Source organism: Suricata suricatta, chromosome 1, assembly GCF_006229205.1.
Source record: "Suricata suricatta isolate VVHF042 chromosome 1, meerkat_22Aug2017_6uvM2_HiC, whole genome shotgun sequence".
Taxonomy (NCBI): Eukaryota; Metazoa; Chordata; class Mammalia; order Carnivora; family Herpestidae; genus Suricata; species Suricata suricatta.
The window spans coordinates 115,293,973-115,311,219 of record NC_043700.1 but is presented as its reverse complement, the minus strand read 5'-3'; the positions used below and the strand labels follow the sequence as shown (position 1 = coordinate 115,311,219).

The window sequence follows — 17,247 nt, the reverse complement described above, 5'->3', positions numbered from 1 at the left end:
TTCCTTAAAGAAAGTCTGGGAGATCCTTCAAGTTCTTTTTAAAAGTAAGAAATATTCCAATGTATCATTTGTTGAATATACGTTGACAGGCTTACTAATTATGGCAAGCTAAATATTTATCTGTTCAATCAACTCATCAGGACTCAATGTGAACACTCACTAAAATAACCTTCAGAATTGAGTTTCAGCTGAGACAGTAGTCAAAGTCGATGAAAGATTCTGTGATTCGGATTCTCGACATCTCTTAAAGCCATACATAAGGAGCAAGTGATGCAATTCTAAGTCACTGCTATCAGTACAGCTGGGGCTGGAGAGAATCAGAGCCACTGAATCAGTTTACATTCCACTCTACTGCCCCAAACAGACCACTCCTCAGACTTCAAGCAACCCGGAGAGAAAAGCACGCATCTATGGAGAGAGGGAATCACCGAAGAAGACAAAAAAAAAAAGCTATCCACTCATAACAAAGGTTGGAGTCCACGGGGAAAATAGGTATTTTATACTTTTCTGAGACAAAGAATTTAATTTTGAATGCAGTCACTGGCTCTTCAGTATTTCAAGCCATTCTATTTTAAGGCCACAGACAGTGTCATGGTGTTGTACAAATGGAAAAATTAAAACAAAGCCCAAGAGTTAAAACCACTATTTTTTTGCAATCACATTTGAAATCATGCTAAACCCAACAAAAGAACATGTAGAACATAGCCAAGGGAATGACTAGGCTTGGCTGGTATGTGATTCATAATGCAAACCCATCATATTTAAAAATCAAACAATCTTCACATATTTCAAGAACCCCTAAGGAAATTTGTAATCCAGATTATTGATTCACCAACATGGTTTACAACAGAACCAAACTGATTCTGTTGTGTGTTTTGATTGAACAATGAAAACACTTAAGGGATTGTTTGCCTAGTCACAAGTACAGAAGGGAGAGATGAAGAGAAAGCTTATATACTGTATTAAAGTATAAAAAGAAATCATTTCACAGGGGGAAAACTGCAACCCATTCAATCAGCTTAGTAAAACTAAAATAACACAAACTGTCTTAACAGGGTTGTTCAGGAAAATATAGAAACTTACACACTTGGTTTATAAGAAGCAAAAACTAAGAATAACACATGTAGAGGAAGTGCTTCAGATGCATTCTTAGTGCTGTTACAATGCAACCTTCAGATTACAGACTAGTCCATCTTCTGTCTTGCTCCTATAAACAAACATGGTCAAGAAAAGATTGTTAGTCTAAAAGTAAATCTCACTTTTAAAGAAGCAAGAAAAATGTCAAGATACATTTTATTTAACTATTTGGCTAATTCCAACATCAATAATGATGATCACATTTTAAAATGTAGGTGGCAAATGTGTTTCTGAATTTCCTTAGACATTAAACTGACTTTAAGAAAGTACCCAAAGGAAAGCTTCTCTTTGAAACTTGAATTAAATCAATCAGCTACTGAAAATTACTTTAGAGTTAAATGTTTAGTTTCATTGAAATCATCCACAGCAGAGATAAAACTGTGAATAGAAGGGTTCCTAAAATATCATGCAGAAATGATATTTAAGTTAAATAGAAAATATTTGAAATTTATAAGTTAGTAATCCAGTTAAGTGAGTAAACCTTATACTGAGAATTCTTGTAAGTGAACCATCACTGCCTAAATTATGTCAAATTTCATCCAGGGCATTTTGATTAAAATGAGACACACTGATTAGAGCCTATCACTTAGTTAAATCCATTCTATCACAAGATTAAAAGTTTACTGAAAATTAGCCTTTTCTGTTTCTCTCGATGGACTCAGCCTGTGTGGTTGTCAGATCCTTGGATCCTTGAATCTTATAATCTTCTTCTTAGTCTTCTATTTTCTCTATATAGTACGTCTACTAAAACTTTGCCAAAAAAAACATTTTTTTGACATTTGAGAGTTGATATTTGAACATAATATTAAGAAGACAGATATAGAGTGGCCCACAGTTAGTATTTGTTAGGGATTATGAAGACTCTGTCATGTGAAAAATAATCTCTGAGAAGTATCAGATAACAGCTATCTAATCAATTATATGCAATCAGAGTAGCTCCACAAGGGCTATTTTAATCCTATCATCTAAAAACAGACTTGTGTTAAATACATAAGAAAAAAGGTCTTTAAGGACAATTATGATTTCATATGTATATACTTCATATTTGTTTATTTTATTCCTTTTTATTCTATGCTGAGGAATGAGTTCCAGGATGAAAGACACTGAGGTGGGTTTGGAGCCTTCTCATGTGTGAAATTTAGGTTTTTCTACCTTAGGACATATAAAGCAGCAACTGAAAAAGAAAATATAATTACGGGGGGAAGAGAAGAAAATAGAAGACTAAGAAGAAGATTATGAGATTCAAGGATCCAAGGATCTGACAACCACACAGGCTGAGTTCATCGAGAGGCAAGATTTTGCAAAGATGGCCTGAGCAGGCTGAGACTCAGGGTGCTGGTGCGGGTGGAGGTGGGTGCCGACAGCAGTGGGGGGGGGGGAGGCATACCCCAGGATGGTGAGAACAGTCTGAGGGATGAAGGGGAAATCTGTTCACACAATGTGCTGGGACCATGTTTAGGGATCCATAGTCCGGATATCGCCTTTCCATTCATTCGCAAGACATTGGCTCTGCTAACATTAACTTTAGAGGAATTTTATTTGAAATTTTGCAAGTAATAAAGTTAGTCCGATTCTTGTTAAGTAAGGGTCAAGTAAGAAAACCCACCAGTTTAACCTATCAGAGGGTCATGAAGAAGCCAGTAAAAACAAGAGGGTGACTACACTGTGTCACCCGGCAGTTTGGGCTGGATGACTTCCCACGGTTATAGGACCAGAACACATGACAGATTTCAGCAGTGATGCTGGGTCAGATTTTCCCTTGCTCACACAGACCTGTGCCCAGACAGAGAGGAAAATCTCTACAGGCAGCTGGCAAGATATCTGCAGAGTTGTATAACATTCTGGAAGGTCTTGGTACTAGAGTACCCTGACTCATAGCCAACTGGCCTGCCCTAGGAGACAAGCCAGCTCAAAGGGGACTGCGGCGTTGTGGGCATTGCCCTCAGTTGGAGGAAATGTGAAGCGATCCTGGATCCGGGCCCCTGATGCTGCGCTGGAAGTCTGCATGGATAAGGACCGATTTTCTGCCTGGTGAGGGCCCCTGAAAGATGAGGGGACTCTCGGGCATTATAAGGTTCTAGCTCCAAGGGAGGTTGAAGTCTTACTATGTGCCCTGAGCTGTTTGCTGAGCTAGGTTGAAGTCTTACTATGAGCCCTGAGCTATGTCCTTTGTAATGGTTCTATAACTCATTCTTCCCAACACTCCTGCAAGGTATTTCCATTTTACAGTTGAAGAAACTAAGGCCCAGAGATGACAAATCATTTGTCTAACGTAACACGAGCATTGGGATTTAAGCCAGGGCTGCCTGACTTCAGGGTGCACCTACTTGGCCTTTATTCAGTCAAAGCCCACAGTCCCTCTTCAACTAAAATGCATGAACCCATTGGCCTCCAGGGCGGATTCCACCCTCACACAGACAACCTGTACCCACCTCTGTCCCACAAACCACAGTTACCTCCCTCTCCCCACTCACTGGGAGCCACAGCCACCCCCAAAAGTTCCGAAACTGGCTTGAATTCTCTTTGAAGCATAAGATGTTCTAATAATAAGGACAGCTAATTTTTCAATCAAAAGCAAAACACACATGGAGACTTAGAATATGTTAAACATTGACAGTTCAGGGTCAATTTGCTACCCTTATTCTCTTCTCTTTTTCCCCAGATATGGGGAGAGAGACAATTCACAACCAGAAACTGAGACCTGGAGGGCATAGAGTAAAAGAAATGGGCATACGAGGGGTCATCTGTTAAGAGCGTGGGCCGCAGAGCTCCAAGGGCCTGGATTTCAGCTGATCTGTGGATCTGGGACAGGTTATTTTTTCATTTGTAAACAGGAATCAAAAATAGTACCTACTTACTTTCAAAATCAAATGGCATGATATGAAGTCTTGATACATATAAAAAAAGATTAATATACATTAGCTATTACTTTTCACTTATTATTAATTTTATAGATAATAGAGAAGAAAGCATAAAGGCAATACAATTGTGGAGGAAGGTACCAAATAATAAGCTAGAGAAAAGCTACAATCCAGGAGAAGAGAAAGGGAGAAAAGGCAAAGAAGACAGTAGGAAGGTAAAGGAACAAAAGAGCAGCTATACATAAGAATGCACAGAGGAAGCCACTACAAAGTTAGGGAAAAAAATAGAAAGGAACAAATGGATTCAGGAATGTGATTATAGAATGAAGTGCAAACGAAATGCCGGCTTATGGCCTGCGGCCCTGCCACCTGGCCTCCTACACGACTCTGCAAAGAATGTGTAGGTGAGGGAGCAGGCAGGGAGGTGTCCCTCAGGCCACAAGGTTGGGGATAAAAACAAACCACAGAAAAAAATGTGAGGAGAAGGGAAGATGCAAGGTGGAACATCCAACTAAATTAATTGGAAGTGAATGGGAAAAGAGAGACCATAAAAGGGAATAAAATCGCCAAACAGGGGCACCTGGGTGGCTCAGCAGTTAAGCATCTGACTGTTGATTTCAGCTCAGGTCATGATTTCTCGGTTTGCAAGTTCGAGCCCTGCGTCAGGCTCTGTGCCGACAACACAGACTCTCTCTCTCTCTCTCTCTCTCTCTCTCTCTGTTTCTCTCTCTCTCTCTCAGCCTGTCCTGCTCTCTCTCTTTGTCTCTCAAAATAAGAAAATAAAATAAAATTGTCAAACAAAAACAAACAAAAAGCAAAGAACACAAAATAAACTAACTTCTCAGACCAATGGTAAGGGAAGAAAGAGATGGGGAGAAAACTGGTTGGACAGTTGGACACCAGGAAGAGAGACCACCAAAGGACAAAAAGAGGAGAAATGAAGAGCAAGAAAGAAGCAAACTTGAAGAAGACTCTGGTTTGGGATAGTTTGAGGGTTTTTAGTCCCAACTCTGCCCTCTGGGGCACTGTGACTCGTGAAAAGCCACAACTTTTTTGAGCCCCATGTTCTTCCTGTAATCTCAATGCAAGAGACAGGGTTGGATCAGCTGAGGATCCCTCTAGGGCCTCCTTAGAACTTTACAGAAATAGTTGTCCCTGCATCCAGCCCCTCTCTCTTTTCACTTCAGCTGCTGATATGTGGGGCTCTCCTGGGTGGGTGGAAAGAACATGGAAGAAGTAAGAAGAAAAGAAAGACCAACATGTGGGAGCAACATAAATCACACTCGGAAACGATCAAGTCTTACAGGAAAAAAAAGACATTCAACGAAACAAAGGAATTGCATTAACCACTGTGTAGAAGGCATGATGCCAATTGATGTTTTTTGTTATTATTACATATTTACTTCATCTTTATGTTCTTGTAAATGGTATTTATAGTCAAGTCTCAATTAAAATTTTAAAACCAAAAGAAGGTATCTAAGTGGGTGGGCAGAAGAAAGCAGGAGAGGCAATGTGTCGGGCAAGGAAACTACAGCTACATGTGTCAGATAACAGAAAACTAAAACAAAAATAACCTCATCCGAAAAAACATTAAAGATCTTGTGGAAAAGGGACTTTCAAACCAAAAGTCAACAAACAACAAAGGCCTAAGACCGAACAGTCCTAAAGAAAAAGGAGGAAATAGCTGTTTCGCAACTGGTGTGCCCAGCATACTGGAGCGTCGTGCATGGGCTCCTGTCGTGACCACTGGCCACTGGGCCACCAGCTGGGAACAGCCTCATCCGTTTATCATAGTGGGTGACATCATTACCAAGTAAGGAAAGAATAAATAACACTGCTCATTATCTTCTTAGCCAGGCCGTGACACGGCCAAGTTTGAGGAGTGTGGCACAGGAAGGAGAGAAGCAGAAAGACCCACCTGTGAAAGCAAAACTAAAGGGAAATTCATAATCTCTGTCTGAATTCAATATCTCTGTCTGATTATTCAGACAATTGATGATATCTCAGACAGAGATAACGGCAGCTGGCTGTGCTCAGATAGACACAGGGAGAGAGCAAAGCGCCCTCGGCTACTCCGTTCAACAGTGCAGCTAAAAATAGGTGATGAAATACTTATTATTTGAGCTGGAAGGAATCTTAAAGGTTAAGACAGGACTTGAATCCTGGTCTCGCAGCTCTGTGGGTACGGAACTGAGCTCGTGGGACCAGGTCACACGTGGGTTGACAGCCCCACCGCAGAGCACACTGGGGCTGGTGGAGTGTAAACATGAGATTCGTGTTCCTTGGTTGAATGAGGGAATTAGCACATTTCATTCAAACATTCATTTTACAGAAGTCTAGAGAGGCACAGAGTAGAGAGCCCAGGTGTCCTGGCTGCCAACAGAGTCACTCTCCTTCTCTACCATCCTTCCTCTGCTCCAGGCCTCCGACCAAGGGACAGACTGAGTGGCCCCCAGGGTGCATGCTGTGAGCCCAGAGCCCAGAGGCTCCTCTGCAGATCCTGACTATCTCATTCTCTGGGGACCTTAGCAAAGCCATTTCTTTCTAAGCCCTAGTTTTCTTCTCTGTGAAATACTGTGACCAGATCAAATCACTTGTGTGACTTCTTCGTTAAAACGGGCACATAAACTCCTACTCTACCTGGAGGAAAATCTCTGAATTTTAAATCAAATTCAATAGATATCTTGAATTGAAACCAGCTCCCAAGACTTCTCACCCTGACCATCCGTATGAGCATTTATTGATGAATGTATACAAGTAATTTTTTTGATATATCATAGCAATGCTTACATTTTTTTCATACACCAAAAAGAACAACACAGTTCTTTTTTATGTATCTAACTTTCCTTGGAAATGGCACAGAACTCTTAGGAAGGTAGGGCGTGTGGGTGGCTCAGTTGGCTAAGCGTCTGACTCTTGATTTCTGCTCAGGTCATGATCTCACATTTTGTGAGTTTGAGCCCTGATTCAGGCTCTGCACTGACAGTGCAGAAAAAGACTTTCAAGAAGGTGAGTTTTGAAGGATATTAGTTACTCATCTGAGTTTGGATATTAGATTTTTGCCTATAAACAAAAAGCTAATTGTTAGTTCCTGACAGTCTTCTTAAATGAAGCAGCCAGGGGCACCTGGGTGGCTCAGTCGGTTAAGCAGCCAACTTCAGCTCAGGTCATGGTCTTATACCTCGTGGGTTCAAGCTGACAGCTCAGAGCCTGGAACCTGCTTCTGATTCTGTGTCTCCCTTTCTTTGACCCTCACCCACTCACTCTCTGTGTCGCTCTCTCTCAAAAATAAATAAATGTTAAAAAAATATTTTTAAAAAATTAAGCAGTCAGCTTTGCATTTCTATCTTTAGGGCTGTGGACTAAAATAAAAGACCGTGCTTTCAAAAGGGAAAACCTTTTTTAAAAAATTACCGTTCAAATCTCGAACACTAAAAATTAGGATTTCTATCTGCATCTGATGGAAACAACTCCATGCCTAATCTCTCCAGACTCAGCAGGCACGCCACTATGCGGGCGTGTGCCCCTGTGCCTGGTTGTCCCCTCCTCTGTGCCCTGTCCTCTCCCACCCTGGCTTCTGCACTTCCAGGGCTCACACAAAGGCCTCCCAGGATTAGCTGCCCCAAAATAGCCTTAGGTAAACACACCACCTGTCCAGAAGATTAAAACATTTTTGCCTAGAGGCTACTCTTTTCTTTCTGCAAAACTACCTGTCTAATTCTCAGCTCTTCCATAGGCAGACTGAATTTTTCTACATTGAATAAAAGATGCATTATTTACCTTTAATCCCCACACCTTTCTCTTTGTGATCATCATACACTGCCTGTTGCAAGCCCTCAGAGAGGAAGAATTCACGTTCTCGGTTTCTGGAGTGCAAGGAAAACGAAGGAATTTTTACAGAAAGGCCCAAGGATTTTTTGAACAATGGCCTAATGTCCAGAAGTCTAGTAAATGTCACACATAGTAACAACCCTGAATTTGAAAAAGGTTTTATCTTTTGCTATATGCTATTATGTCATCTGACATTCAGGTAAATTTTGAGAAGAAAAGCTTTTTAAATTTTTTTAAATGTTTATTTACTTTTGAAAGAGAGAGGGAGAGAGAGAACTTGTGGGGGAGGGGCAGAGAGAAAGTACTCTAGATCTGAGCTCTCAGCACAGAGTCTGACATGGGGCTGGACTCAGGAATGGTGAGATCATGACCTGAGCTGAAGTTGGACACTTAACCAACTAAGCCACCCAGGCATGCTGAGATATTTTTTTTAATGTTTATTTTTTTATTTTGAGAGGTGGGGGGAGGGGCAGAGAGAGGGAGAGAAAGAATCCCAAGGATTCTGTCAGCGCAGAGTCCAATGTGGGGCTCAGTCTCACTTACCATAAAATCATGACCTGAGCCTAAATCAAGAGTCAGATACTTAACCGACTGAGGCGCCCAGGTGCCCCTAAGGGTAGATATTATCGACACAGGAGTGTCCTGAGTGCCAGCGAGTTTGCATACCGAGAGCACACAACTGGTGAGAAGATGAAGCTGTGACCCTAATTCAGTGATCCTACTTCCTAACTTAAGGCCCTTGCATTGCACAAAGAAGCAATGTTCTTCTGTTCCTTTTCAGTTCAGAAAAGAGAAAAATGGCTTCTCTCTTCTCCACCTCCCTCTGGGTTCAGTATGATCTTACCAAAACGTGAAAGTCCTAGAAGCATATATGATGTCAACACATCCTAATCTGAAGTGTCCCCACACTGCTGACACCTCTGTGCTCCAATGAAGGCTGCCCTTGTCTGATGTGTTTGACCTGAAGTGTCCTGGTTCAGATAAGCCAAACTCACTTTTCCTATCAAGTTCCATGGAGAGTATTTACAGCAAAGATTACCGTCTGAATTTCGATTAATTCACATATTAGGAATCTACTTCATCTGATTTATTGGAGGGGGGTGGAGGTTAATTATTTTCCAAAGGGAAAGAATGCAGATGTGAAAATGAGGGTCTTATAGGAATTAGCAGCTGTGCACAGTGGATTCAGTCTGATCAGATTGGCTCAAACCCAGAACCCCATCCAAAGAGCCACTACAGCTGGAGAATATCCCTCTTTTCATGGAGATCAAGTGTGTGTGTGTGTGTGTGTGTGTGTGTGTGTGTGTGTGTGTCTAAGGTATATTAAACACCTTGAACTCCTCTACAAAAAAAGTACTCTATCTGGAAACAGAAAAACAAGAGCTTAAAAAACACACTCTCTTTGTATAATTTCAAGAGAAAGAAGATGTGGAGGGAGAGAAGCCTTTCTACAGATTTTAGAAAACCTCCTAAATGAGAAAACGTCAGTGTGATTCTTTTTACTTGTGAGGAGCAACTAGATTACCAGTGTTCCCAAAGATCTCTTGGAATATACATGCCTTCTGTCACTGGGGCTGCCAGGAATAGAGGGAAACTCACTCCGCAAAATCCAGACCGGGTTTTCATTTCTTTCCCCAGGCAATCCTCACCGAAGGCTAACCTGACATATCTAAGGTTCACTTCCCTCCTACTCACTGGTGGGAAAAACACTCAGGCAGTTTGAAAAGGTCAGAGGGGGAAAGCCTGGCTGTGGGGATTGTGGGAAGCCGAGGAAACTTGGTAAGAAAATTAGCTCCTTAATAATTTAGGTGGGGTTTTCTTCTCTTCTCCCCAAATGCCCCTGTCTACAGACCGCCTCTTCTGCAACTTCAAACATGAAGCAATAGGATTGTTCTTAATCCCTTATAACTGATTATCAAAGTAACATTCACTCACCAGCAGCTGCTCCGTTCTGCTTTCTGGTGACCGCGCATCATCTGTGTTCTACCACAAAGCTCATGGTGGTGCCATCAAAGGATGGGGGGGCAATAATCCTCGGCCCCAGGGGTTGTGAAGAGATGCTGATGACAGGCTTGCCGTGCAGCTGGGCGAAGCCTTTGGCCCCCACGAGCTGGGATGTGGCTGCTGCGGCCGAGGAGGAAGAGGAAGCAGGAGACTGACCAGAGGCCATGAAGTATGGGGCCTCAGTATATGTTGCAGCTGCCTCTTTGCTGGGGGGGTCTGCCGCCATGGAGGAGAGCTCGCTGCTCCCTGGAGTGTGAGCAATTGGCGTGGGCTGCAGGGCATTGGTGGGCAGCACCGTGGGCAGAAAACCAGGGTAGATCATGTAGGTGGGTCCATAGGCCCCAGGACTCAGGGCCAAGGGAGGCACAGGGAGGGACATGGGAGCCACGGCCTGCTGCTGGGAGGTCATAGGCACATCCACATACTGCCCTGTCTCAGGGTCAAACAGTCTTCGGGTCATGGGCTGTACTGGTGTGTCCACCAGGTAGTACTGGCCAGTTGTCACATCCAGGAGCATCTTGCGCTGTGTCTGCTGAGGCTGTGGCTGCTGGAAGGGGTCTGTGGGGACTGAGGCTGGGCCCGCGGGTGCTGGGGCAGGCATGCTGGGCGGGGAGAAGCAGAGGACCTGGGGCTGGGCTCCCTGCAGGGCAAAGGGCAGTGGCTGCTGGTGGTAGATGGCAGTGGGGATATGCTCAGGGCTCTGTGGCCCTGCGCGGGCAGCTACTGTCTCCCTGGGGGGGTCGGGTTTGGTACGCCAAGCTGGCCGGCCGGTTCCGCTGACCTGAGAGCCTTTGGGACTACTGGGGACCTGGCTGCGGGCGCTCAGGGGGGGCAAGCTGCAGAGAGTGGGAGCGGAGGAGGCAGGCGGCCCCTCCCTCCCTGCCCCAGACCTGCCCGGAAGCTCTGCAGCTGCAGAGCTTCCTTTAAGGGGAATAGTCAGGTAATTCTCACAGTCACTATTGTTCTTTTCCACATTGCTGCCGGTTTTCCGATTGGTCACCTCGTCAGGAGGTGCCCGTGTGGCTGGAGAGATCTTGAGGGACCGGAGTCCCTGTGCTTTGAGGCCTTTTGGTGCCGAAGGGCTCTCTGGCGAAGGCCCTTGTGGGAACTTGCCAGCGACACCCCCAGTTTTCTGGGTGCTGCTGGCACTCACCGTGAACACATTTCGGTTGCTGGGGAGTGGGGGGAGGGGCTGCAGGGGCTGGGTTCTCTCCACATCCTTGTGGACTGGGGGGATGTAGAGCGATCGAGGCCTCTCCCTGGCCAGGTTCTCGAAGGCAGCTGCCCGGGCAGATACGCTCTCCATGCTAGGGTTGGAGTTTCTCCGCTGCAGACGTTCCGCAGGGCCCCTACGCGGGACCACACCGCCTTTGTTTCCTGTGCCCCGTTCCTCCAGCTCCCCCAGTCCTTTGGCCAGCTTGTCTGGGTCCCCCTCGGCCCCCGCAGTCCCTTCCCTCTCCTCACTGGCAATGAGCGACAGGACATGGCTGTCCATCATCATGGGCAAAGGGTCACTTTTGCGCTTCCACTCGTTCCTATTGAAGCTGTACAGCTCTTCCATGGACCTCACCGCGGCAGTCAGCTTCTCCAGGGCATTCCGAGATGGCTTCGGGGCTTTCCCTTCCTCCTTGATGTCCTCCTCCTTGGCCTTCTCTGGGGTCTTCTGAGCAGAAGCCTTGGAGACAATCTTGAGCACAGGCAGGTAAGACCCCTGCTCAGGCTTATTGGGGGCAATGGTGGCCACAGGCAGCCTGCCAGATGCCCTATGGACCAAGACTGTCCCTTCCGGTGAGGAGGAGTTCAAGACCCTGCCGCTGCCACCTTTGCCTATGTTCTCCCTGGGCTCTCGGTCCATGCTGTCCTCCCTCTGGTTCACCACGGCCTGGCACGTAATCACTATGGGGGAAAGGGATTTGGATCCGCCGGCTGCAGCAGCCAGCTGCCTGGGTTTGGACCCAGTCAGCCCCTGTTCTGGGGTAACACTGCCCTTGTCACTGCTATCCCCTGACCCTTTGATTAGTTTCCTGACATCTCTCACCTGGTGGAGGGGGCCTTGGGCCTTGGACTTGTCTCTGACGTCTCTCACCTGGAACTGGGGCACTTTTTCCAGGTTGTCTCCCCGGAAGAGTTTCTGCTGCGCTCTGCTGTTGTCCTCGATGGTCTTAAAGAGGTTAGAGGCGCTGCCGCTGGCCAGTTTGGGCGTGAGCAGCTTGGCAATGTTGAAGTCCGAGCTTGGCTGCTGCACGCTCCCCAGCCGGATCTTGATTTCGGGAGCCTTGGGCCGAATCACTGCCATGGAGGTGGCTTGGGCAGCAGGGTACTTGGTAGCCTGCTTCCCTGGCTGCTTGTCCTTGGGTGTCTGCTGGATGTTAGGGACGAAAAGGCGAGACATGATGGTGGACTTGCTGGCAGAGATCTCTCCAAGATCAGCCCTCCAGTCGCCCCCTTTGGGAAGCTTCAGCTTCCCCACGGGTGCTTTTTCTTCCCGCTTCTCGGCCTCCTTCTCTTTCCAGGACCGGAATGCACTGTTCTGACTGCGGAGGAAGATGCCTTTGACAGTCTCTGAGGCACTCTTTTTAATTTCACAGACTTCTTCCGTATGTCCATCTGGGAAATTTCGCCAGGAGACTGCACTGCTCTCCCGAGGAGCACTGGCTTTGAAAATTGGGGATTTAGACTCAACTACCGACTCCTCCGCGCCTGCATCAGACACGCTGACCACCGTGTACTCAGAGCCCGCCTCTGAGTGGCGGGAACTCTGCCTCTGCAGGCCTCTCTCCCGCTGCTTCTCGCCCCGAGGAGGGCCCTCTGCCGTCTCCTTGGAGGTGCCAGACAGGTTATGGTGGGATGTGTCGGTGACTTCTCCCCTCTCCATTTTGAATTCATGTTCCCGCTGCATCTTCTTGGAGATGACATTTTTGAGCAGACTGGAAGCAAATTTGGACTTCTTGTGGGGGCCGTCGGCCCGGGAGTCAGGCTTGCTGCTCTCAGGGGTCTCTGAGCCATCGTCAGTGTATACCGACCCGGGGCCCTTGCTGGAGCCCTTGGTGGCTCTGCAGGGCCCAGTGGCTGAACTGGCTTTGCTCTCACTGCGACAATTCATGGGCTCGAGAAGGGTGACCACGCGGGAGCCCGTCTGCACCTGCTTCTGGAAACACAGCGGGGTCTCCACATGTTTGATTTCCCCCTCGACTTTGCTGACCACGAACTCCAAGGCTTTGGTCTGGGACTTCCTGGCCTGGATGTAGAGCTGGTCTGCAGCCGCCCTGGCCCCACCACCCTTTCTCAGACCCGCGGCCACCGAGGCCGCACTGCTCCTTAGGAGGCTCTGCTCCACCCTGGCTCCAACACCTCCACATTTTAAGTCCAGGAAGGTGGACCACCGCCCAAAGCCGACCTCGGAGAGCGTGGAGGACTCCCGGGAGCTGATGTTCAGGGCCTCAAAGTAGGGGTAGGCAAGGCTCCGGAAGGCCCGAGAGGTCAGGTTCCGCACCTCCTTGTCGGCATCGTCCAGTTCGCTCACGGCACTGGAGGCCCCGCTGGAGTAGTCCACCAGCTCTTTGGCCCGGATGGCCCCGCACCGGGTCTGCAGGCGAGCAGGGACAGCGATGAATTTCTTCGCATGGTCCTGAGCCACGGCTGCAGCCGGGTCTTGCTTCAGTGAACTTGAATTGTGTTCAGCAGCTGCAGAGACTCGGAGGCTCATGTCGCCTTCATGCTTGGCAGCATAAATAATGTTTTGCTTTGCACGCACGTTGCTAGGCTCATTTATAGCCCGGGAAGTCGGTTTGATTGATAGGAGGATCTGGCTTGCTGCACTCCCACAGCTGCTTGCCGTGGCGGCTGCCCCCGAAGCTGCCTCCGGGGGCTCCGGCAAGGGCTCGCTCAGGGTGGTGGTGCCAGGCCCAGTGGGTGGGGGGGTGGGGTCACTGTCAGAGGGGCCGCTGCCCACTTCCGTGCTGCTGGTGTGGCGACCGCTGCTGTCGGCGTTGGGGCGGGCAGGGTCGCTGCTGGTGGGACTTGGAGTCCGGGTGGCATGGGTGCTAGGAGTGGTGCTGAGGTAGCAGCTGTTGTCGTCGTCCTCTTCGGTTGGGGTGGTGACGTCCCCTGGGGTCTCGTCGCTGCCACCAAAGGAAGCATAGTCCACGAATGAGTAGATTACGTTGTTGTCCTCGAAATCCCAGCGGGAGGCCAGTCCCACATCAAAATCCATGTCCTGCTCTACCTCACTCAGCTGGATCTCGTGGGTGGTGATGTAGTGAGCGTCCTCATTTTTGGGGGGGTCCCTGCCGCCCTGAGACTTGGCAATAATGTCCCTGCACTCTGTTCCATCGCCTCCGCCCCCTCCTCCTCTGGCTGTCCCTGCCCCTCCCCCTCCTCCCGCTGCCCAGCCCCCCCCTCCTCCTCCCCTGGACTGGCAGCTTACGGCGTTCTCACCACTGTCACTCTCAAAGCCCAAAGACGAAGACGAGGTGGCAAGAGCCCCTGCCGATGTCGTGGTATCGTCCATCTTGGAAAGGCCACCTTCTGCTTTGTCCACCGGGGAGGAGGAGGAGGAGGAAGAGGAGACATTGCTGCCCCCATCTCTGCGGGAGAGCTGGGATCTGGAGAGTTCCGAGGCAGCAAGGTTCCTCTGGGGGGCCGCAGCCTTGCTCTCTCGATGGTTCGGTTCATCGTGGGCTTCCTCCCTGGGACTCCTGGGGGCCGCCTGATCTCGGGGCCAGCGCTCCAGAGCAGGCCCCCGGGTGCCGGCACTGTGCCCCGGGGCCGGAGCCGAGGCGCACAGCTCCACGTAGCCGGCTTCTCGCTGCGAGGAGGCCGCTGGCCTGGGCCGCGGCCGCAGCTGCTGCCTGAGCGCCCGGCTCTCTGGAACTCCGCTCTCCCGGCCGTCGGCGCCCACCTCCTTCGGTCTGGCCTGCGGACTTGGCTCGGGAGTGGCGGCTTCCATTCTGAGCCCTCGCCTAAGTTTCAGCGACAGGAAGAGACCGTGGTGAGCGCTGGGGCCGTCCCGGGCCCCTCCCTGGCCCAGGAGGGGCTGCACAGGGGCCCCGAGCAGGGCCCCACGTGCCTGGAGCGGCCCCAAGGCCGGAGACACCACTGCGGCAGCCGCCACCAGCTCCCAGGTCCTCAGCCCCGGTGGCGCGGCGGGGGCAAGACTGAGGGAGGCGGGAAGGCTCCTGGCCCGGGTGGCAGAGGTGGGCTGGGGCCGGGGGGCTGCCGCTCCGGCCGAGACTGTGGCCGGCTTCCCGTGGAGGAACTGTCCTGTCCAGTTGTTCGTCTGGCACCGTCGGCCGCCAGGAGTCTGAATGCCATCGGCCACGGAAGGAGCAGCATCTGTAGGTCGACCCAGGGACTTCCAGAAATGAAAGGAAAGCATGTGCTGTTTCTTGTGAAGCCTTGTCCCTTTCCTGGATGGGGCGAGAGTGGGTCACGTCATTCCAGAAATATTTTTAGTGTCTATTCCCCAGTCATACTGAAACCACACTTGAGGGTAGAGGGAGGGAGGCTCTGTGATGAAAAGAGAAGGTGGAGGGTGGAGGAGGCGTGAGGGTTCTCATTCAAATCAGCCAAATGCTCTCTGTAATCTATTCTAGCCTGTCTAGCAAGTATGAAATTAGTCTTTACTCACTGCCATCTTTCACTCCCCAAGCTGATCAAATGGCTTTCCCCCCTTATTATTCAACAACATTCCAATGCCGCGTTGCATTTCAAAGGAATTCAGGACAATCCAGAAAGATTTCAAAATCCCTCCTAGGCATATGGGAGGCTTTATGCTTGCCTCAAAATCTACGCATTTTCTTCTCTTTCACCTCAAATCAGATGAGTTCTGGTAATAAAACTTTTCATAGGAATAAAATATGCCATCCCTCATTCTCCAAAGTTACATTCTATAAAACGTACTGTTTGTTGCAAAACAGAATCCTTTCTAGAATCCTTACCGTGTGGACCAGAAGTATATAAAAGGACAATTTTCAAAAAACATAACACTTGAAATAAACTTTTCATCGTAGTCACTGAAAAGGAGCACATGGGGTCAAAATTAACACTACTTCAAATTCCTACACTATTCAATCAACCTCAAAAAACGTTCCTTAAACTTCTAAAACTGTGGCAAGACAATAAACCTTCAATTAAATATAGCCTGAGCTGCAGCCTCATGATTTGGTTACGCTGGCTCAATTCCAGACCTGCAGGGCGTGGAGTCGAAAGGCACAAAAGAACAACAAATACACTTACCCTTCATGAGTACAGTGCGGCTTGGAGGGAGGTTCAAGAGAGGAAATGTGACCCGCTGGCATGCCCCATGGAAATGGAGCCAAAGTCCCAGTTCACTGGCTCTAAGGTACATCCATTTCAGATAATTCAGTAGTTGTGCAAGTGAATTCGCCAGGCAGCCCACGAATGAGGGTTCTGTGCTGGCCACTCTCAGAGCAGATCCTTGGGTGCTACCAGTGGAGAACCACGACCCTTGGTTTTCATGAGATCTGGCCCTCATCACCTGCCAGGCCCAATTTCACCACTATACATAGTCTATGTGTCACTTACACCGATTGAATAAAGCACTATTTTAAACATCCACATTTGTGGGGAACAAAAATAACATCATCACCCATCCCCTTCTAACGTGAACGCCACCCCCGCACAGAAAAATGTTCCTTCCTCTGGATAGGCGTAGGGGTAGGTATGGACTGGGAGCCCCTAATAACTGAAGCATTTACCTTCCCATACCCGAGAGGCAGAGAGCACAGCACGGCCATTCTCCCCATGACAACTTGCTTCTGCCCACATCATTGCCATTAAAAACACAACATAAGGAAATACTGGAAATATTAAGTATCAGGATGTGGTTATATGTAAAGAGCCTTAGGTGGAGAGTGAAAGAGAAAAGGAAACAGAAAGAAACAGAGGGAGAGGAAGGGAATGAAAGAACAAGAAGAAAAGAGAGAATTGGCTAAATTTTCAACCAACTCTTTGATTGTGGAGAGCCAGACTCAATGGCACAAATTCATAGATTTTTAATGAGAATGAAAAATGTTAAATAATCATCACAGCCATGAGTTATATAGCCTTACTGTGTGTGGGCCATTCTGTGAAGCACCTTTACATGGGTATGTATTAATTTATTTAATCCTCATAGCAACCTGATAAGTTAGGTAGTTTTTATAGATAAGAAAGCTGAGGCATAGAGATGTTAAAAATTATGGATCAGGACTCAGGCCCAAGCAGTCTGGCTAAAAAGCTTGACCCTGAAGCATTATGCTGCAGAGAGGTTTGCTGGCTTCTCTGCTCAAGCACTCTCCACAGCACCAAGTGCTCAATTAGAAGGAAGCAGTGCATCTATTAGGCAATTTCATCTGCATGACCATGAACAAACCATATCCCCTTCTGTTTTGTTTTTTAATATTATCAACCT

General features: G+C 48.1%; 1 protein-coding gene across 2 annotated transcripts; it reads right to left on the bottom strand.

The window, feature by feature from the left end:
- Positions 1-1,060: 1,060 nt before the first annotated feature.
- On the bottom strand, positions 1,061-15,210 carry C1H4orf54 (chromosome 1 C4orf54 homolog). Of its 2 annotated transcripts, none has more exons than XM_029922000.1 (2): positions 9,765-15,210; positions 1,061-1,207 (listed from the first exon to the last, which is right to left on the bottom strand). In XM_029922000.1, exon 1 carries the CDS (start codon positions 15,208-15,210, stop codon positions 9,802-9,804), a length of 5,409 nt encoding a protein of 1,802 aa, XP_029777860.1. In that variant the 3' UTR covers positions 1,061-1,207; positions 9,765-9,801. The 2 variants fall into 2 exon arrangements, with proteins under 2 accessions (XP_029777860.1, XP_029777926.1); XM_029922066.1 differs by lacking the exon at positions 1,061-1,207 and adding an exon at positions 7,778-7,864.
- Between the last annotated feature and the right edge of the window lie 2,037 nt (positions 15,211-17,247).